This window comes from Oncorhynchus gorbuscha, linkage group LG21 (assembly GCF_021184085.1).
Source record: "Oncorhynchus gorbuscha isolate QuinsamMale2020 ecotype Even-year linkage group LG21, OgorEven_v1.0, whole genome shotgun sequence".
Classification (NCBI taxonomy): Eukaryota; Metazoa; Chordata; class Actinopteri; order Salmoniformes; family Salmonidae; genus Oncorhynchus; species Oncorhynchus gorbuscha.
In genome coordinates this window covers 8,195,141-8,217,861 of record NC_060193.1, presented here as the reverse complement: position 1 = coordinate 8,217,861, position 22,721 = coordinate 8,195,141, and the positions used below count along the sequence as shown (strand labels likewise).

The following is a 22,721-nucleotide window of genomic DNA, read 5'->3' as shown; positions in this document are numbered from 1 at the left end:
GGCACCTATTGGTAGGTAGGTCAAAAAAACAAACAAAAAATAAGACATTGAATATCCCTTTGAGCATGGTGAAGCTATTCATTACACTTCGGATGGTGTACACCCAGTCACTACAAAGATACAGGTGTAACAGTATAACTTCAGTCCTCTCGCCCGAACCGAGCTCGAACCAGGGACCCTCAGCACACATCAACAACAGACAGCCACTGAAGCATCGTTACCCATCGCGCCACAAAAGCCGCGGCCCTTACAGAGCAAGGGGAACAACTACTTCAAAGCGAGTGATGTCATCGATTGAAACGCTATTAGCGTGCACCACCGATAACTAGCTAGCCGTTTCACATCGGTTACACAGGCGTCCTTTCTAACTCAGCTGCCGGAGAAGAAGGAAACCACTCAGGGATTTCACCATGAGGCCAATGATGATTTTAAACCAGTTACATAGTTAAATGGCTGTGATAGGAGAAAACTGAGCCTGGATCAACAACATTAGTTACTCCACAATACTACATCTAAACGAGATGGTAACTATGTATTATTTTTGCAATAGTGAAAGAAGTTCAAAAAGTTGTACTTTTTCAAATAGTGAAATCATTTTTAATTCCTATCAATAGTCAGTAGATTTGATCAGAAGTTGTGGTTCAGTAGTTATGGTCCATCTGGTACGGAAACTGCTCCGCCCACAACCGCAAGGCTCTCCAGAGGGTAGTGAGGTCTGCACAACGCATCACAGGGGGCAAACTACCTGCCCTCCAAGACACGTACACCACCCGATGTCACAGGAAGGCCAAAAAGATCATCAAGGACAACAACCACCCGAGCCACTGCCTGTTCACCCCGCTATCATGCAGAAGGCGAGGTCAGTACAGGTGCATCAAAGCTGGGACAGAGAGACTGAAAAACAGCTTCTATCTCAAGGCCATTAGACTGTTAAACAGCCATCACTAACATTGAGAGGCTGCTGCCAACATACAGACTCAAACCTCTGGCCACTTTAAAACATTTAATAAAAGTATCACTAGTCACTTTAAATAACTCCACTTTAATAACGTGTCTACATACCCTACATTACTCATCTCATATGTATATACTGTATTCTATACCATCTACTGCATCTTGCCTATGCCGCACGGCCATCGCTCATCCATATATTTATATGTACATACTCTTATTCATTCCTTTACATATGTGTGTATAAGGTAGTCGTTGTGAATTTGTTAGATATTACTGCATTGCCGGAACTAGAAGGCCAAGAATTTTGCTACACTCGCATTAACATCTGCTAACCATGTGTATGTGACCAATACAATCGTCGTCAATATTTGTGTTGTTGTGGTCAGTAATTGTGGTCACTCTCCTCATAATTCAAGCCGTTGCTAGAAGAGAACAGGTGATGGGTTACTAAAACGGCTCTTGTTACAGATTGGTACACAACGTTTCTAATCCATTTTCGGGTTTGACAAGCAGAGAAGTACAACAACAGTTGTTTGGGAAAAGTTGGAAGATGTGGTAATGCAGTTAGTCGAACAGCTGTATCATAAGATCTTATGCTAACAAATATGAATAGCAGAGAAGTAGCCTAATATTCCATAAGCTCTAACGGTTTCTCTAACTTGTTGGGGGTAGTGGGCAAAACGGACATTGTTTGCAAAAATGTTACAGAAAATGTTGTTGACGCAGTTACATGCAGTGCATCTCCTCCTCATGGACTGCCCCAGATTTGCCAGTTCTTGCTGTGAGATGTTACCCCACTCTTCCACCAAGGCACCTGCAAGTTACCGGACATTTCTGGGGGGAGTGGCCCTAACCCTCACCCTCTGATCCAACAGGTCCAAGATGTGCTCAATGGGATTGAGATCCGGGCTCTTCACACTCTCATCCAGCTTCATGAGGTGGAATAGAATGCATTTCAATTAACAGTTGTGCCTTGTTAAAAGTTCATTTGTGGAATGTATTTCCTTAATGTGTTTGAGCCAATCAGTTGTGCAGGGGTGGTGTACAGAAGGTAGCCCTATTTGGTAAAAGACTAAGTCCATATTATGGCAGGAACAGTTCAAATAAGCAAAGAGTAATGACAGTCCATCATTACTTTAAGACATGAAGGTCAGTCGATATGGAATATTTCAACAACTCTGAAAGTTTCTTCAAATGCAGTCGCAAAAACCATCAAGCGCTATAATATAATATAATAATATATGCCATTTAGCAGACGCTTTTATCCAAACCACCACAGGAAAGGAAGGCCCAGAGTTACCTCTGCTGCAGAATATAAGTTCATTAGAGTTACCAGCCTTAGAAATTGCAGCCCAAATAAAATGCATCAGAGTTCCAGTAACAAATTTGGACTCAATTTGGACTCAACATCAACTGTTCAGAGGAGACTGTGTGAATCAGGCCTTCATGGTCAAATTGCCTCAAAGAAACCACTACTGAAGGACAAGATTAGAAGACTTGCTTGAGCCAAGAAACACGAGCAATGGACATTAATTAGACTGGTGGAAATTTGTCCTTAGGTCTGTTGAGTCGAAATGTGAGGTTTTTGGTTCCAACCACTGTGTCTCTGTGAGACGCAGAGTAGGTGAACGATGATCTCCGCAAGTGTGGTTCCCAACGTGAAGCATGGAGGAGGTATGATGGTGCTTTGCTAATGACACTGTCTAATTGATTTAGAATTCAAGGCACACTTAACCAGCATGGCTACCATGGCATTCTGCAGTGATACGCCATCCCATCTGGTTTGCGCTTAGTGGGACTATAATTTGTTTTTCAACAGGACAATGACCCAAAACACACCCCAAGGCTGTGTAAGGGTTACTTGATCAAGAAGGAGAGTGATGGAGTGCTGAATCAGATGACCTGGCCTCCACAATCACCCGACCTGTCATGTTTTGTCATTGATTATCATGTCTTGTCTCTGTGCTTCCCTTCTATTCGTTTCCCTCTGCTGGTCTTATTAGGTTCTTTCCCTCTTTCTATCCCTCTCTCTCCCCCTCCCTCTCTCCCTCTCTCGCTCTCTCTCTCTATCGTTCCGTTCCTGCTCCCAGCTGTTCCTCATTCTCCTAACTACCTCATTTACTCTTTTCACACCTGTCCCCTATTTTGCCCTCTGATTAGAGTCCCTATTTCTCCCTCTGTTTTCCGCTTCTGTCCTTGTCGGATCCTTGTTTGATGTTCGCTGTTCTGTGTCCTTGTTCCGCCCTGTCGTGTTTTTACCTTCTTCAGATGCTGCGTGTGAGCAGGTGTCAATGTCAGCTACGGCCGGTGCCTTCCCGAAGCGACCTGCAGTCTGTGGTCGCGTCTCCAGTCGTTCCTCTCTACTGACGAGTGGATTTCAGTTTTCCTGTTTTTGCATTTACCTAGATAATATCCAGGATTATCGCTTTTGTTTAAGACTGGAATAAAGACTCTGTTTCCGTTAAGTCGCTTTTGGGTCCTCTTTCACCCGCATAACACGACCTCAATCCAATTGAGATGGTTTGGGATGTGTTGGACCGCAGAGTGAAGGGAAAGCAGCCAACAAGTGCTCAGCATATGTGGGAACTCCTTCAAGACGGTTGGAAAAGCATTCCATGTGAAGCTGGCTGAATCAGATGACCTGGCCTCCACAATCACCCGAACTAGATGAGTTGGATCGCAGAGTGAAGGGAAAGCAGCCAACAAGTGCTCAGCATATGTGGGAACTCCTTCAAGACGGTTGGAAAAGCATTCCATGTGAAGCTGGCTGAATCAGATAACCTGGCCTCCACAATCACCCGAACTAGATGAGTTGGATCGCAGAGTGAAGGGAAAGCAGCCAACAAGTGTTCAGCCTATGTGGGAACTCCTTCAAGACGGTTGGAAAAGCATTCCATGTGAAGCTGGCTGAATCAGATAACCTGGCCTCCACAATCACCCGAACTAGATGAGTTGGATCGCAGAGTGAAGGGAAAGCAGCCAACAAGTGTTCAGCGTATGTGGCGATGTCGTTCAATCAATCACATGTATTTATAAAGCCCTTGATACATCAGACGATGTCATATAGTGCTATACAGAAACCCAGCCTAAAACCCCAAACAGAAAACAATGCAGATGCCTGTTGGAAAAGCATTCCAGGTGAAGCTGGTTGAGAGAATGCCAAGAGTGTGCAAAGCTGTCATCACGGCAAAGGGTGGCTACTTTGAGGAGTCAAAAATATATTTTGATTTGTTTAACACTTTTTTGGGTTACTACATGATTCCATATGTGTTATTTTATAGTTTTGATGTCTTGACTATTATTTTGCAATGTAGAAAATAGTAAAAATAAAGAGAAACCCTGTAATGAGTAGGTGTGTCCAAGCTTTTGACTGGTACTGTATATACATTGATTCTTGAAGAATATATCTTATAAATGCCTCATGAGCTTAGCTCTACTGTCACACTCCATAAGAATCCAAAATATAAACTTGTTTTACTCCAATGTTTTTAAACATTGTAAATGTAAACAAACAATGTATAGCCTCATAAAACAATTTGAATATCATGGATGGTCAGTCCTTGCATCCATAGCTCTGTCTATTAATCTGAGAGTGGTTACATTTCTCCAGGCCCATCTTTCCACTTTTTACCAAAACAGAGGCGGGGCAACCGCTTTGTTACTGTTTCATCTGTGGATTTGCCCTTTAAACAGCTGCATATTATCAAGATATTAAAGTGTCCACTACAAAAAGGTAAACAATAGGCCCATAGCAAATGCAGCACATGGCATTCATTTTTCACATGTAAATCTCACTTTTCAGTCGTGCTCAAAACATGCCATTCCATGAGGGCAGCATTTAGTTTTCAACTCATTTTTCAACTTTTCCAACCAGTCCTCCATGACAACAAAATCCTAAACAACAGAGTAGGGCTGGCTAATAAATCCTTAGTTTTGGGGTTATGCCCAGGTAAAACAATGGCTAATCTATACGTCCATATTTCCAAGTCCTATTATTGAAGATCGAGGGGTATAACATCAATTATAATTATAATATAATTATTATAACTGAAATTCTTATAGACTGTGGTTATTAATGTAAATATATAATTGATATATCATTTATATTGTATGTAGTAGAAAGTGATGGGTTAGAAGAAGCCTACATAACCAACCCATAAAGTACAATTTAACATCCATATATGGCCAGCTATATAAACTTTAACATTGATTTATCCTGCAATAAATGTCATTCAATCGGTAACATACAATTGTGTATTCTTCTGATGCCGCTTAAGCGGAAAGTAATATAAATGTAACGGAATGTAATCAGATTATGTTACTAAATTTGCGTAATCCAAAAGTTGCGTTACTGATTCCAATTTTAGACAGGTAACTATCGGATTACATTTAGAAAGTAACGTATCCAACCCTGCTACATGATTTATAATTGATTATTTTTGGGGTACGGAGCGTTGGTGGAGTGCCCCTGCGATGCTTCTCTCCAACAGCACCCTGGAGAGGTGCGCTGGAAATGAACAAGAAAAATACTTTTAACCTCTACCACTGAGAAAGGGGACAGCACATGGATTCATCATGGACTGCGCACAGATCTCTGATCGCCCTGGTGAACCGTAGTTCGGTTTGAGATGATGCGCAGGAGCTTTCTGCAGGAATTTGTGCTCTTGCTGAGGTCTTCTCTGTTAGTAATTCGCATTCCACATTTTGAGAGTTAATTGAGGCGAATATATTGATAAAACTCACATTGTCCGATAGAGAATTACACGGTTATCAAAACGTCACGCCATTGTAAGGTTACACCAAACACATATTTTATTTGAAGTGTTTGTACAATTCACGAGGTGAAAAATGTAAGTCGAAAAAACTATTTTACAGCCATTTCCGTGTTTTTACCGCTACGTTTTATGGGTATTATGACGCGTACACTGTGACAGACTATACGTCAGTTTGATGCAAACATCTCTGGTGGGAAAATGCGCATCTTATGCAAAAAAAATATTTATATATTCGCATGAAAACTGTCTGAAATTGATTGGAAACCTTGATACGGATTTGTTTTGTTGTTGATGTGACGTCATTACATCCAGCTGTTTTTATCGACACAAGATAGTTAAATGGACATGCACTGTAAAGCAGACAGTTGCCGCATCTATTTTCTATATGAATTTTCTAAATGTCGACAAAAAAAATCACTGTACAAGTTAATGGAAACACAGCTTATTTTGCATGACAACCGAGAATCCTACTCATTAGGCTCCACGTGCTTAACCTATGTAACTTTTTTTGGAGCTGATTTAGCCGTCGCTCACGCCAGGAAGGCAGCCTGGTTCCAAAACGTATGCAATCGTTTTTCACTTGGCGCAAGCTGCCCGGGTTATATAGTTTAGGGCAACACGACAGAAGACTACTGTCAGACTGAGTGATCTACAACTCACCTTGCATACTAAATAACTATTTACATTTTTAAATATTTTTTATTCTGTAGCTCAGTTGGTAGAGCATGGCGCTTGTAACGCCAGGGTAGTGGGTTCGATTCCCGGGACCACCCATACGTAGAATGTATGCACACATGACTGTAAGTCGCTTTGGCGTCTGCTAAATGGCATATTAACTAGGCAAGTCAGTTAAGAACAAATTCTTATTTACAATGATGGCCTACCCAAGCCAAACCCAGACGACACTGGACCAATTGTGCTCCGCCCTATGAGACTCCCAATAACAGCCGGATGTGATACAGCCTGGATTCAATCCAGGGACTGTAATGAGACCTCTTACACTACCTTTAGACCACTGCGCCACTCGGGAGCCCGAAAGCTACTCATTATTATATATCATTATTATTATTATATATCATTATTACAAAATTATACGATTTTGGTTTCAGATGTCTGTTTTTTTGTCTGTATTAACTTCCAAAAAGCGGAGAGAGGAAATCGGATCATAAAATTACACTTTAGAGTCTACTTATTTGTTGTATTTTTTAAAATTGAACTATGAAAGTTAAAGAACAAAGTCTTATTCTTCAATTTACTAACTGAATATAATTTATAGACTTAAAGATACAACTCAACCAACCATAACATTTACAGTTTCAAGAGCAGAACTTGAAATTCTGAACAGTTCTTTAATTTGGAGACCGTTCAATGTTCTTGAACACAGGAATCTGAATACCCCGCCTATGGAATGCCTCAGTGGCCGGAGACCACGTCTTCATCCGACGCTGCTGAATCCAGCCGTCTGATTGGCTTACACGGAAGGTGTCAAACTTCGAGAAGTGGCGCGGGTTTTGTATTTTATGCTCTACGGTGGCGGGAGATGAGAAATTAGACAGGGAGATATTTGATTAGAATCTCCACTACTTTTGAGAATTAATCAAATTAGCTTCATGGTTTGAGTTTATTTCTATCTCCAAATATCAAGCTTTGCTTCGGGAGGAGAAGGACAACACAAATGGATGATTTTGGGGTCTACGTTGTTTTGGGAGTGAATGATGCGCCCCTAAAGCTCCTATGGTAAATTATCTAACGTTAGCTAGCCAACCGTGTAACGAGAGTTTTATGTATCTTATTCGATACTAGATGGCTATTTATCGTAAATGTATCGCCTTTTCAAATGATTTGTGTTTGTTAATCGATAACACTGTGTGAGTTGCATGTTTTTCTAAATGCATTTAGCTAGCTATGCTATCACAAACTTCCATAATCACGCATGGTGCAGCAGTCAACGCTAGATTCTGGTATGGTTACCCCCAACACATGAAGTCTTGTCAACATGTAGGAAAATGCATGATATAAAGTAGCTCAAGTGTAAGTATGTTTTTGCACCAGCTAGCTACTTAAGTAATAGGTAGCGTTAAGTAGTTCATATTTAACTCTCCTTTACAGTGCAAACGGGTCAGCCCAGTTTTCCGTTGCAGTACCACCGAGTTGCCAGCAGGTGGTGCTGTTTTCCAGGGGGCGATGGGGAGACAGGGTCTGCGTCAACGCAGAACTCAACGACGCCGACAGAGTTCCAATCACCATAGGAAAACTGACACCTTATAATAGGTACGTTCAGAAAAACACAACGTCGAGGAAATGTCATGGAAAAACAAAAATGCCTCCCTGACATGTAGCACAAGAAATCATTCTATTCGTGACATTGCTATCTGAAAACATTCCACAACATTTGCTTACTGAACGTGGCCCAGCAAGCTATGATGTAGACAATTACATGGAAGGATATTTTTGGAATGTCCCATAAGAAGGTGCACACACACACTGACTGACTTGTCCAAAGTTAAAGTTTATTTTGCATGTCCCTAAGGAAAAAACCTGAAATGTCAATCTTTGTATCTCCAGGTCCAGTATTGAGAACCACTGTCTTATAAGGTAATAGTGGGATGTAAAGTGTTGTACTGGGATTGTCACATTATCTTGTTCCTGGTTCAGGTGTTTAACATGGGAGCAGTGGGAAGAGGAGAGCTGGACTGAGGGAGTGGTGTTAACTGTCAGCTTGGAAGGAGGACACCTGGTGAGTGGATTGATGGACAAATGGGACAGGGAGTGATGTTGACTGTCATCTTGGAAGGAGGACACCTGGTGAGTGGATGGATGGATGGACAGATGGGACAGAGGGAGTGATGTTGACTGTCAGCTTGGAAGGAGGACACCTGGTGAGTGGATGGATGGATGGACAGAGGGAGTTGTTGACTGTCAGCTTGGAAGGAGGACACCGGAGGCGAGTTCAACAAGGCTTCTGTTTGCGGCGAACATGTTGCCAGAGTAACAATTTCAGCTGGACGTATTTAATAAACATTCCAAAGTGCTAGTGAAACATCAAACGGCTTTTTGTCAGGATTACTGTGGCTTTTAGCGGCTTCAATCTAAAAATGATTTAGCGATTCCTATATAATGAACAAAGATATAAACACAACCATTTAAAATATTTTAGAGTTACAGTTCATATAGCAGGAAATCGGTCGATTTGAAATGATTTCATTTGGCCCTAATCTATAGATTTCACATGACTGGGCAGGGGTGCTTCTCCACCGGTGGGCTCATAGACCACCTGGTAGTCAGGCCCGATGTAGAGTCGGGCCCAGCCGATGTAGAGTCGGGCCCAGCCGATGTAGAGTCGGGCCCAGCCGATGTAGAGTCGGGCCCAGCCGATGTAGAGTCGGGCCCAGCCGATGTAGAGTCGGGCCCAGCCGATGTAGAGTCGGGCCCAGCCGATGTAGAGTCGGGCCCAGCCGATGTAGAGTCGGGCCCAGCCGATGTAGAGTCGGGCCCAGCCGATCAGAATACGTTTTTCCCCACAAAGTCTATTTCAGGAGTATGAGGAGTATTTCTGTCTGAAATAAAGACCTTGTGGGGAAAAAGTTATTCTGATTGGCTGAAACGATGTTGGCTGGGCCTGGCTCTACATTGGCTGGGCCTGGCTCTACATTGGCTGGGCCTGGCTCTACATTGGCTGGGCCTGGCTCTATATTGGCTGGGCCTGGTTCTACATTGACTGGGCCTGACTGCCAAGTGGGTTGGTCTATGATCCCACCGGTGGAGAAGCTGGTTGTCGAGGTCCTGGTTTGGCGTGGTTACACGTGGTCTGCGGTTGTGAGGCTGGTTGGACGTACTGCCAAATTCTCTGAAACGATGTTGGAGGCAGTTTATAGTAGAGAAATGAACATTCAATTATCTGGCAACAGCTCTAGTAGACATTCCTGCAGTCAGCATGCCAATTGCACACTCCCTCAAATTGAGATATCTATGGCATGGTGTTATGTGACAAAACTGCACATTTTAGTGGCCTTCTGTTGCCCCCCAGCACAAGGTGCACCTGTGTAATGATCATGCTGTTATTAAATCAGCTTTTTGATACGCCACAACTGTGAGGTGGATGGATCATCTTGGAAAAGGAGAAATGCTCACGAACAGGGATGTAAAACAACATTGGACAGAAATGAGCTTTTTGTGCTTATGGAACATCTCATGAAATTATTTCAGCTCATGAAGCATGGGACCAACACTTTACATGTTGCCTTTTATATTTTTGTTCAGTGTAAAGTCTACATCCAGTTGATTTATTGTTAAGCGGCAGTTTTAAACAGACACTTACGTTCGATGCACGCTACCTTCTCCGACTGTTCGCTAACGCTGACAGTCTCAGCTAACAAAATAACTAATGGACTATGTTAGTCAACGTTCACAAACTTTTCCCCTTGTTGAACGCACCTCCCGAGGAGTACTGCCTAAACTACTATGGTATCTATAGAGATGGAGAAAGTGGGATGGTGAGAGAAATTAAATCAGGAATTATTTATCTGTATCTTATCGAGTGGCAGGAATACCATCTCTAAACCAGAGCACGCAGATATACACAACTATGTATTACATTTGAGACGATTCAAACAACGATGGACTTGACTCTGTTTGTTCTACAGGCCAAAGGGGATATGATGAACCTTGACCTCACCCTGTCCATGAAGGAGTACACCCCAGAGGTGAGATCCACACGCCTGGCTCGTCACAGTCCTTCTAGGGCAAGTGTTTTCTTAAAGGGTACACATTGTAGTTGTTTCCCTGGCGCTAAAACACCCGAGTCCACGATGTAAAGGTTTGATGATGAGTGGATGAGGGTGTGTAGTGTGCTAGAGTTTAAGAACTAAATTGGGCAGCCCTTTGGGGAGCCATTCAACACTGCTCTGGGGAAGTTCTTCCACACCAGTGAATGTTGGGGAAAGGAGAGGACGCCATCTTGAAATTCAAAAGAGATGAGCCCATTGTTACTTTAGAACCTCGTTCTATTAAATTTATGTCACTCAAAGGTTGAGTCGGCATTGCACGAGGTAGACTGCAATATCGGGCTCACGTCCAAAGTTTCTGCAGTTCAACCTGCTTGTGGCAACGTCATTACTGAGTCAGTTTAACTTCTTCCATTCTGTCCTCTCTCTCTCCACCCCCTCTCTCCACCCTCTTTCCTCCCCCTCTTTCCTCCCCCTCTTTCCTCCCCCTCTTTCCTCCCTCTCCTCTTCTATTCCAGAGCGCTGTGGCCCCTTCCCCTGTGAGGGAGGGGAAGAGAAAGAGGGGACAAACGGGGGAAGATGACGAGGAAGAGAACAGAGGGAAGGAGAACACGTGTCCCATCGCAGTGGTGTCGTCATTTTCAGAGAAGTCAACCCCCCTCAGAAAGGTCAGAGGTCAGACCAGACTGTTCCTTCAGAGTAAGGGTCAGGAAGGTGCGGCTCTCACCCCTCAGAACACTCCTCCTCCGAGGGGCAAGGGTAGACCGGCCAAGACACCCACTACACAGACTGGTGAGTTAACGTGTGTGTGTGTGGAAAGGATAGATTATTGTGTGTAGACTGCCAACCAGTGTATTGACCCCGGTGCCGCCTCATCGATGCAGCCCCATTGGTCAACCCGTCGGGCCGCTGGGGTCAGAGCCTGTGCCCCATCGATCCCCAGACAGCCATTCTGATTGGAGGCCAGGGATCCAGGATGCAGTTCTGCAAGGACCCCATGTGGAAGCTGTGTACTGGTGAGTTCACCTTAAGACAGGGTTATACAGTTGAAGTTAACATACACATTAGTCAAATACATTTAAACTCAGTTTTTCACAATTCCTTGACTTTTAATCCTAGTAAAAATTCCCTGTCTTAAGTCAGTTAGGATCACCACTTTATTTTAAGGATGTGAAATGTCAGAATAATAGTAGAGAGAATTATTTATTTCAGCTTTTATTTCTTTCATCACATTCCCAGTGGGTCAGAAGTTTACATCCACTCAGTTAGTATTTGGAAGCATTGCCTTTAAACGTTTCAGTCAGCCTTCCACAAGCTTCCCACAATAAGTTGGGTGAATTTTGGCCCATTCCTCCTGACAGAGCTGGTGTAACTGAGTCAGGTTTGTAGGCCTCCTTGCTCGCACACGCTTTTTCAGTTCTACCCACAAATGTTCTATAGGATTGAGGTCAGGGCTATGTGATGGCCACTCCAATACTTTGACTTTGTTGTCCTTAAGCCATTTTGCCACAACTTTGGAAGAATGCTTGGGGTCATTGTCCATTTGGAAGACCCATTTGCATCCAAGCTTAAACTTCCTGACTGATGTCTTGAGCTGTTGCTTCAATTTACCCACATCATTTTCCTGCCTCATGATGCCATCTATTTTGTGAAGTGCACCAGTCCCCCCTGCAGCAAAGCACCCCACAACATGATGCTGCCACCCCTGTGATTCACGTTTGGGATGGTGTTCTTCAGCTTACAAGCCTCCCCCTTTTTCCTCCAAACATAACGATGGTCATTATGACCAAACAGTTCTATTTTTGTTTCATCAGACCAGAAGACATTTCTCCAAAAAGTACGATCTTTGTCCCTATGTTCAGTTGCAAACCGTAGTCTGGCTTTTTTATGGCGGTTTTGGAGCAGTGGCTTCTTCCTTGCTGAGCGGCCTTTCAAGTTCTGTTGATATAGGACTCGTTTAATGTGGATATAGATACTTTGGTACCTGTTTCCTCCAGCATCTTCACAAGGTCTTTTGCTGTTCTGGGATTGATTTTCACCTTTCGCACCAAAGTGAGTTCATCTCTAGGAGACAGAACGTGTCTCCTTCCTGAGCTGTATGACGGCTGCGTGGTCCCATGGTGTTTATACTTGCGTACTATTATTTGTACAGATGAACGTGGTACCTTCAGGCATTTGGAAATTGCTCACAAGGATGAACCAGACTTGTGGAGGTCTACAGTTTATTTCTGAGGTCTTGGCTGATTTTCTTTAGATTTTTCCCATGATGTCAAGCAAAGAGGCACTGGGTTTGAAGGTAGGCCTTGAAATACATCCACAGGTACACCTCCAATTGACTCAAATTATGTCAATTAGCCTATCAAAAGCTTCTAATGCCATGACATCATCTTCTGGAATTTTCCAAGCTGTTTAAAGTCAGTCTACTTAATGAATGTAAACCTCTGACCCACTGGAATTGTGATACAGTGAAATAATCTGTCTGTAAACAATTGTTGGAAAAATTACTTGTGTCATGCACAAAGTAGATGTCCTAACCGACTTGCCAAAACTATAGTTTGTTAACAAGAAATTTGTGGAGTGGTTGAAAAACAAGTTTTAATGACTCCAACCTAAGTGTATGTAAACTTCTGACTTCAACTATATATCCTCACCTCAATACCAATAACAGAGCCTTAATGGAGGGTGTATATAGCCCCCTGTCGATACCAATAACAGCCGTAATGGAGGGTGTATATAGCCCCCTGTCGATACCAATAACAGAGCCGTAATGGAGAGGGTGTATGTAGCCCCCTGTCGATACCAATAACAGAGCCGTAATGGAGGGTGTATAGAGCCCTCTGTCGATACCAATAACAGAGCCGTAATGGAGAGGGTGTATGTAGCCCCCTGTCGATACCAATAACAGAGCCGTAATGGAGAGGGTGTAGAGCCCCCTGTCGATACCAATAACGGAGCCGTAATGGAGGGTGTGTAGAGCCCCCTGTCGATACCAATAACAGAGCCGTAATGGAGGGTGTGTAGAGCCCCTGTCGATACCAATAACAGAGCCGTAATGGAGGGTGTGTAGAGCCCCGTCGATACCAATAACGGAGCCGTAATGGAGGGTGTGTAGAGCCCCGTCGATACCAATAACAGAGCCGTAATGGAGGGTACAAGGCCTTCAGGAAGTGTTCACAGCCCTTTCCTATTTCCTCATTTTGTTGTTGCAGCCTGAATTTAACTGTGATTAACGTTTAGATTTTGTGTCAATGATCTACACCCAATTCCCCATAATATCAAAGTAGAATTTAGTTGTTTAGAAATGTTTTAAAATATATATATGTATATATGTGTGTGTGTATATGTGTGTGTGTGTGTATATATATGAAATGTCTAAGTATTCTACCTCTATGGCCTAAATAGAGTACAAATGTGCTTCACAAGTTGGATGGACTCACACTATGTGCAGTAATAGTGTTTACCATGATTTGTTTTAATGACGACCTCATCTCTGTACCCCACACAAAGTTCCTCAGTCAAGCAGTGAATTTCAAACACAGATGCAACCACAAAGACCAGGGAGGTTTTCCAATGCCTCGCAACGAAGGGCATCCAATCTTGCAGATGGCAAAAAATATATTTAAAAGCAGACATTGAATATCCCTTTGAGCCTGGTGATGTTATTATTATTAATTACACTTTGCATGGTGATGTTAGTCATTACACTTTGAGCCTGGTGATGTTATTTACACTTTGCATGGTGATGTTAGTCATTACACCCAGTCACTACAAAGATACAGGCGTCCTTCATAACTAATTTGCCAGAGAGGAAGGAAACCACTCAGTGATTTCACCATGAGGCCACTGGTGACTTTAAAACAGTTAGTTCTCTCCTATCACAGCCATTAAACACTGAGGATGGATCAACAACCTTGTAGTTACTACACAATACTAACCTAAAGGACAGGGTGATCAGGAGGAAGCCTGTATTCCTAAACATACATCCTGTTTGCAATAAGCTATTAAAGTAATATTGCCAAAAAATGTGGCAAAGAAACTTACTTATTGTCCAGAATACAAAGCATTATCTTCTGGGAAAATCCAACACAACACATCATTGAGTACCACTTCATATTTTCAAGCTTGGTGGTGGCTGCATCGTGTTATGGGAATGCTTGTGATCGGCAAGGACTAGGGATTTTTTTTTTTTTAGGATAAGAAGAAACTGAATAGTGTTCAGCACAGATAAGAGCGTCTGCTAAATGACTTAAATGTAAATGAAAACCTGGTTCAGTCTTTTCCAACAGACACTGGGAGACCAATTCACCTTTCAGCAGGACAATAACCTAAAACACAAGGCCAAATATACACTGGAGTTGCTTACCAAGACGACATTGAATGTTCCTGAATGGACTAGTTACAGTTTTGAATTAAATCATCTTAATTCTATAGCGAAACTTAACAATAGCTGTATAATAATGATCAACAACCCACTTGACAGCTTTTTAAGTTTAAAAATAAATAAATAAATAACCAATATTGGGCAACGCTCTCCCTAAAAAGATTCACAGGTGTAAAACGCTGTCAAAGATGATTCTAACGTGTTTTGACCTGGGCGGTTGAGTACTTATCTATTCGAGCTATTTGTGTTTTTATTAATCATTGTATATATTTTTTTTAGATGTTTGAATTTATTTCACTACAAGAGTATTTTGTGTAGATTGTTAACAAAAAAATACACAATTAAATCCATTTTAATCCCACGTCGTAACACAACTAAATGTGAATAATGTCAGGGGGTGTGATTACTTTCTGACGGCACTTTAGCTAGCTGTGTTGTTCTTGTACTTTGGATCTTCGTTTTTAATTGGTTCACTTGACACCCTCACTTCCTCTTTTTTTTGTCGACCCTTCAGAGGACATGTCATGGGTTCCCGCGGAGACGCTGGCAGAAGGCCCCACCCCCGAGGCCCGGATTGGCCATACTGCGACCTACGACCCTGATTCCAGAAGAATCTTTGTGTTCGGGGGTTCTAAGAACAAAAAGTGGTTCAACGACGTTCACATCCTTGATACACAGAGCTGGAAGTGGAGCACAGTGGAGGTGAGACTGGACACATGCACCTAATCATCTGGGACTGGATAGGTGTAAGCTTGCATCTGTGCAAATGTAATAACATGAATGATCTTTCTACCCTCCTCCTTCTCCCTCTCCTCTCCAGGCCCAGGGAAAAGTACCTCCATTAGCCTATCACAGCTGCAGCATGTTTCGGGGTGAACTATTTGTCCTGGGAGGGGTGTTCCCTCGCCCTCACCCTGAACCCGACGGCTGCAGTGACTCCCTCTACATCTTCGACCCACATCTCTCCATTTGGTACCAGCCCATCGTCACAGGCGACAAGCCCGCCCCCCGCTCAGGGTGAGATGGACGGATCCAAACCGAAAACGCTTCAGACCATTAGTTAGAAAGATTCACATCCACGTAGGTAGCCTGGGCTCAGATCTGTTTGGTCTCTTGTCAAAATCCATTGCCTATTGTCAAACCAAACATGACAATAGGAAGTAGGTATGATGGCACAAACAGACTGGCAGCTAATACCTGGGTTGATTTTTAGCAAGTTAAAGCGCAGATTAGCTGTACAAATAACTTCTGTAGTACAGATCTGAGGATTACCCTCATTTTCTCTCCCTCTTGTCTCCTTCGCTCCCTTTTCTCTCTCTCTCTCTAACTCTTTCTCTCTCACATTGACATGACAAGTTCATTATTACTTACATTGTTAAAGTATACATATCGAACAATATATATTTATATATAAATAAATGGTGGGACCAACAGTAATAATAATAGTAGTAGTGGACATGGGATTACCTCTCTCTCCCTCCCCCTTCTCTCTCTCCCTCCCCTCTCTCTCTCCCTCCCCTTCTCTCTCTCCCTCCCCCTTCTCTCTCCCTCCCCTTCTCTCTCTCCCTCTCTCTCCCTCTCTCTCTCCCTCTCTCTCTCCCTCTCTCTCTCCCTCTCTCTCTCCCTCTCTCTCTCCCTCCCTCTCTCCCTACCTCTCTCCCTCCCTCTCTCCCTCCCTCTCTCTCTCCCTCTCTCTCTCCAGTCACTCGGCCTGCGTCACCCAGGGGAAGATCTATGTGTTCGGAGGCTGGGACACTCCACTCTGCTTCAACGACATGTACATGCTTGACCTGGGTAAGAGACACGGGCTTGTTTGTCCAGTAGGTCTGTGTGTGGTGAGACTTTCCTCCCTAACTGCCATTTAGTTTACTCTTTGTGGCCCTCCATCTTGTCTGACGGTCTGCGATACAATTGGCCGGTTAGTTATTAGAGGGAAGTCATTGGAGGACTAACATTTTAAATGAGATTGTCTTTGTTTATTGAATATTAGTCACTGTTTATTTAATTATTAGTCACTGTTTATTTAATTATTAGTCACTGTATCTTTAATTATTAGTCACTGTTTATTGAATATTAGTCACTGTATCTTTAATTATTAGTCACTGTTTATTTAATATTAGTCACTGTTTATTTAAATATTAGTCACTGTATCTTTAAATATTAGTCACTGTATCTTTAATTATTAGTCACTGTATCTTTAATTATTAGTCACTGTATCTTTAATATTAGTCACTGTTTATTGAATATTAGTCACTGTATCTTTAATTATTAGTCACTGTATCTTTAATATTAGTCACTGTATCTTTAAATATTAGTCACTGTATCTTTAAATATTAGTCACTGTATCTTTAATTATTAGTCACTGTATCTTTAATTATTAGTCACTGTATCTTTAATTATTAGTCACTGTATCTTTAATTATTAGTCACTGTTTATTGAATATTAGTCACTGTATCTTTATTGATTTATGGATCCCAACACTCCCTGGAAAACAGAGGCAAGTGTTGCTGAATGGACGATCCTGACTAAAGTGACTGTATTGTTTTCAGGACTGATGGAGTTTTCGTCTGTTCAGACCAATGGATCACCTCCCTCTCCTCGCAGGTAGGACTAAAGGACTAACTAATACACAAGAATGTAGGTTACAGGAACAGTTTAAAGACTCAATGAGTGTCTCATAATTCAGACAGACATCTTTTTATTCATCCTTTAATGTAAATTGAACCCTTTTAACCCAGGAAGTGCCATTGAATCGCTCTCTTATTGTATAAGGGAGAACCTGTAATCGATACAATGCTTTGTCTGTCTTCATAAATGTTTTCTGCTTTTGGAGACTGATGCTCCTCACTATGAAAGTTGTAACTGAGCAGTTACATGGATGTGTGTTACAGCTGGCATGGTTGTGTGCTACTCTCTGACTCTACGTTTGTGGTCCACGGGGGATACAATGGGAACCAGGCCCTCAATGACACCTTTACCTTCAACACAGGTCAGACACACACACACACACCCTGCTTCTCGCCACACACACTCCTCCAGAACCAGGCTCTAAACACTGTGTGTGTGTGTGTGTTGCAGACACCAACACCTGGACTGAACTGGTTCACCCACAGCTCTCTGTGCCCAGAGCTGGACATTCCATCATCACCATGGCGCTAGCCAATCAAAATCTTTCATTCAAGGATGACGGCAAAGAACGAAACTCCGACCGTACCCCCAAAACCCTGCTGGTATTTGGAGGGGGCGACAACGAGGGGAACTTCTATTCCGACCTGACGACCCTGACTGTCTCTGAACTGCTGGACCAGAACTAATGCTGTGTTCATAACCAATTGGGAATTTACAAGGTACAACTGGGAAAAATCCACCTGAATGCCTCTCCAAAAGGTCATTACTGGTGGGACACTTGTATATTATCCCTGAGCTCTGACTTCTCCCACATTCTGACCTCCCTTAAGTAAGGAAATGACCCCAATAACCGCAATTTCGGCAGCTAAATGCAATAACTAAACATTATTTATAAAAAGCTATCTATTAATGTTTTTTTGTGTTTTTTTTCACTACAATTTGTTTGTCAGCATGATAACATTACTTATAGTTTTGTGGTTGACGCAGCTTGTTTGCCATTAGCCAATCAAAGTTCAAACCAGTTGGATTTATTCACGTGCTATTTACTTCCCACTTGGCTATGAACACAACATAAACCACATGAGTGGAATCCTAAATGGCACCCTATTCCCTATGTAGTGCACTACTTTGGACCAGGGCTCTATGGAACCCTATTCCCTATATAGTGCACTACTTTGGACCAGGGCTCTGGTCCCACACACAGCCCCTATGGGTGTATTAGAGAAATCTCACAGATCTTCAAAGTCTGATGTTTTCACATTTACATTTACATTTAAGTCATTTAGCAGTCATTAGAAACAGGAAGTGCTCGTAGTTTGTTTTTAAATGTCTCTCAGGGTGATGAGGGAATGGTCAGACTGATGTTATTGATACATTTAAAACATGTATACTTTCCAGGAAATATATATTTCTGTAGTGCACTGCTTTTGATCAGAGCCCTATGTAGAGAATGGGTTGCCGTTTTGGAACTCAAGCCGTCTGGGTCGTGTTCATTAGTGCACACTGTAGCAAAACTGCAATAGAAAATGAGGGTTCCTTATTGGACAAATGAAGGTAGTTCTATTTTGGACAGTTTGGTTCCTATTGAATACAACCCTGGGGTTTATAAAGTGAGGATTTATGGATTGGCTGAACCAGTTTGCACTTCAAGTGCAGTGTTTTTTTTTTTTTTTGGTCAGCCTAGAGGTGTGACGTGTGTACAAGCTGCTTATTATATTTTATATTTTTAACTTTAGATGGTCATTAACCATCGTGGAACTGTAGCATAATTTGAAGCCGGGTTGCCAGTCTGTTTCTGCTCGCTTTCCAATTGAATTCCATAACTCAATTGGACTGGGAAGGCAGGTTGTAGACTAAAAAAAAAACTTTAAAACTTAGTCATAGAAATACACATATATATATTTTTCTACGTTCCAATTATTATGTTTTTTAAAGCTACCCAAGTTCTGTGTCTCAGTTACTCACATTCTAATTAGAGCCTGACCGATTTTTATATCAGCCGATATTGGCCTTTTAAACGCTATATCGATATGGGCTGAGAAACTATATTCAATAAATAGGATGTGGAGGAATCTTGTGCTTATCTGGACACTTGTGACCATTCTCATGATGTCACAATGTATGAAATCAACATTTTGAAGCTTAATTATTTGACAATTGCTCCTTTTTGAATGACAATTTTGAGAATTCTGTGAGAGAAAAAATTCTCCATTTTCCCTTGTATAACAAATATATCGTCAGGTTTATTGGTATGGATCTAGTTTCAAAATGGTGTTGCTTTCATTTCTTAGGCAGCTTTTTTTTATTTTTGTACATTCATGCTGAATAAACTGAAAGATACTAAAAGAGACTCCCTTGTAAAGTCTTAAAGAGAATGACACATAGCAGGCTCATTCGTGTAGCCTAGACTTGAGATGGCTATAGATCTATTACAATGGTGTCTGCTGAGAGACAGTCAATAGCTATCATGTTTTTCCTCTCTCCTTTGTAGAAGGTGGTCCAAGTTCCTTCCCCCCCTGACTTTTTTTTTCAATGGGTTTTGAGAAAGTCTGTTTGTAGACATGTCTTCGCTATGGGTGGGTAGGTAGCTATATGACCGTTGTGGTATATGTGTATTTTGAAGAGAACCTACTGCGGTCCACTCTTAGAAATCAGACGTTGATTATTGGTATACGGTCTGAAACGAGGCACTGCAAAAGGAAAGTTTCCTCACAAGCCAGAATGTTGAATTACAATTACATTTAGACTCTACCGGTTATCTGTGTGGTTGGTCCTTCAGATGAAATTTAAATCAATCTACAGGACAGTATTATTTACCTGTCTTTTTACAGTGCATGGACTGTAGTAGACCATTCTATCATCTGGCATGTATGTAAAAACACCTGCAAGACATTGGTTAGTATTGCATGGTTCGCAGGGTAAGTTCAAGTATAATTGTATTCAACATTAATGACAGACCAGGGATATTAAGGTTTATAAATGTGCGTTGCGTTGCCTACACAGTTGAAGGCATCGCTACATTAAGTTAATATTCTGGTTGCAGCTGTATTCAACACCTGTACGGTGTATACTTTCCGTAATATACCGAGTTTACCCGAAGTCAGAGCGCGCCCCCCCGCCCCTTCCTCCAGTCGTGGTTCAAGCGGCCATGTTCGCTCGTTCGTCACTTGTAACCACAGCCACAAAGTCATCAATTCTGGCTAAACCCCGCCCATTTCTACAATGTATCTTCTTAAAATCCCAATTTAAGCCTAACGTTAACCCTAGCCTGAACCACCCTGCTAACCTTATGCAAACCTTTACATTTAAGACTTTAAAAAAAAAATGTTTGTTATACATTTTTTTTAAAGATAGCCATTTTGACATTGTGGCTGTGGTAACTAGTAACAACCTGTTCGCTCGGGCTTTTTCCGGTATCGGGCTTTTTCCGGTATGGGGCTCGATTGTGTGCATTAGGCTCCATTTGCTAGTGCCACTCGGGCGCAGCTCGTTCGTTGACACTCAAACCCTGTTGCCAATTTTAATCGATTTATTTTTTTAAACACAACTTGATTTCTTCAGCGGCTCTCACGGAAATAAACACCGTATTCAGGGGATCGGACCGCGCAGGGCTGCAGTGCACCATTTGAAACGACCTTTATTAAAATCACGAAGACGGGACGCGATTTCCGTGGATTTATAAATATGTTGTAGATTTTGTTTCGTTGCTAGATAACGAGCTGACTATCCACACGTGTATACATGGACTAATCAACCCGTTTCTGATTTCCTTGTTAAGTAGCGCACTAACGTTTCATTAGGCCAGGTGGTGGTTTAGTTAACCGGCTATTGGAGAATAACGTCGAGTTTCTATTTTTATAATCAACGGTGCTGGCAAGCCCCGAAAGCTTTATTTATATATATATATATATATTTAACGTTATATACGTCGGGTCGAGCGTGGGGCTAACTTGGCCTGAAGTTGAAGTCCTCCGGTTTTTTATTTTTTAACAACAACCCCCAACCCCCCCATTAACGTTACCGGGTGAGATTTCCGTTAAACGTTTAGTTGTCATTGAATGGGGGGAAAAAAGCTGCCTGTAAGACTTTGACACTGATAAACTTTCACTTAGGATGTGTGCTTCCTCATATGTAGCCACTACCAGCCGACGGTGAATGTGTTGTTTTAAATAAAAAACATTTTATTAACGCGAACTGTAGTTGTTGTTGTCGAGCTAGAGACCTGAGACCCATCTGCTAGCCGTGTTACCGGTAGAAATAGTAATACCCAGGGGGTTGAACTCTGGACCCCCCCCCAGTTTCCCTGTGTTGACATGGGAAACATGTACGACTGAAGGACTCAACTTGTTGATCACACAATGTGTGTGGTGTGTGTCTAACACACAGATAGCTAGTAGACGGTGTTTTTTTTTTTTTTACCACTGCTAGCTAAATGAACACAAGATCCTGAAACTATATTCGTCTTCCCCCTCGATACTTATTTTCTACAACATCCCTGAAAATGTCGGCCAGGACGCCATTGTTGGCCGTCATTGAAAATTCGTCAGGTGGCCAGGTAAGGTTTTTTTTTTTGTGTGTTTTTTTGCTAATGCTATCAATCTACCCAGAACAATCGGTGCTAAACTCTCTTAACTACATTTTTATTTTCTTGTCAACTAACATTTAGCTAGAAAACAAACTATCCTCTCCTGCTAACGTCAAACACAGTAGCTTGTTTCTTTATGCTCCTTGCTTGGCAATGAACTGCGTGTGACCAGCACTGTGTGAGTGCGGTTCTGTGACCAGCCAAGCCAACTGGCATTGATCCAGACTGATTGTTTTGGCTATGTAAACTTGTTTTATTTTACCATCAACCGAGAAATCAAATTGGTATCCAACTCCTACACACACTCATTCTGGTGTTCCCGATCTGAAACCCAATTGAGGTTTCTGTTTAGATTGTCATTTCCTTCCTACCTAGCTATATATATATATATATCTTGTCATTTCATGTCCTTTTGTAAATAGAATAGCAAACTACACTAGCATGTGGATACCCCTTCAAATTAGTAGATTTTGATATTTAAGCCACACCCGTTGCTGACAGCTGTATAACATCGAGCACACAGCCATGCAATCTCCATAGACAAACACGGACAGTAGAAGGGCTCTCTGACTTTCAACGTGGCACCGTTATAGGATGTCACTGTTCCAACAAGTCAGTTTGTCAAATTTCTGCCCTGCTAGAGCTGCCCCGGTCAACTGTAAGTGCTGTTATTA

The 22,721-nt window shown here is 42.1% G+C and overlaps 2 protein-coding genes across 11 annotated transcripts in view; both read left to right on the top strand.

Moving 5' to 3' along the window:
• The first annotated feature begins 7,223 nt into the window (after positions 1 to 7,223).
• LOC124007923 (kelch repeat-containing protein) lies at positions 7,224 to 19,803 on the top strand. Of its 2 annotated transcripts, XM_046318803.1 has the most exons (12): positions 7,224 to 7,466; positions 7,839 to 8,000; positions 8,385 to 8,466; positions 10,373 to 10,432; positions 10,972 to 11,245; positions 11,338 to 11,469; positions 15,349 to 15,536; positions 15,655 to 15,851; positions 16,537 to 16,628; positions 17,384 to 17,438; positions 17,726 to 17,823; positions 17,913 to 19,803. In XM_046318803.1, the coding sequence occupies exons 1-12, from the start codon at positions 7,405 to 7,407 to the stop codon at positions 18,146 to 18,148; spliced, it is 1,638 nt and encodes a 545-aa protein (XP_046174759.1). In that variant the 5' UTR covers positions 7,224 to 7,404; the 3' UTR covers positions 18,149 to 19,803. The 2 variants fall into 2 exon arrangements, with proteins under 2 accessions (XP_046174759.1, XP_046174761.1); XM_046318805.1 differs by lacking the exons at positions 7,224 to 7,466; positions 7,839 to 8,000; positions 8,385 to 8,466 and adding an exon at positions 8,561 to 8,608.
• A 1,063-nt stretch (positions 19,804 to 20,866) lies between these two features.
• The window catches only part of mark2b (MAP/microtubule affinity-regulating kinase 2b), a 102,030-nt gene continuing 100,175 nt past the window's right edge, over positions 20,867 to 22,721 (top strand). For 4 of the 9 annotated variants that reach the window (XM_046318792.1, XM_046318790.1, XM_046318787.1 and 1 more), the window contains exon 1: positions 20,867 to 22,017. In XM_046318792.1, the coding sequence (XP_046174748.1) occupies positions 21,964 to 22,017 (54 nt within the window). In that variant the 5' untranslated portion in view covers positions 20,867 to 21,963. The remainder of the gene's footprint in view (positions 22,018 to 22,721) is intronic. The other 5 variants (XM_046318793.1, XM_046318786.1, XM_046318791.1 and 2 more) reach the window with 2 other exon arrangements.

Coding starts and splice junctions, on each gene's coding strand:
- LOC124007923 (XM_046318803.1), top strand. CDS start 7,405: ATGGATGATTTTGGGGTCTACGTTGTTTTGGGAGTGAATGATGCGCCC. Junction 7,467..7,838: donor GCGCCCCTAAAGCTCCTATG/GTAAATTATCTA, acceptor TCTCCTTTACAG/TGCAAACGGGTCAGCCCAGT. Junction 8,001..8,384: donor AAACTGACACCTTATAATAG/GTACGTTCAGAA, acceptor TTCCTGGTTCAG/GTGTTTAACATGGGAGCAGT.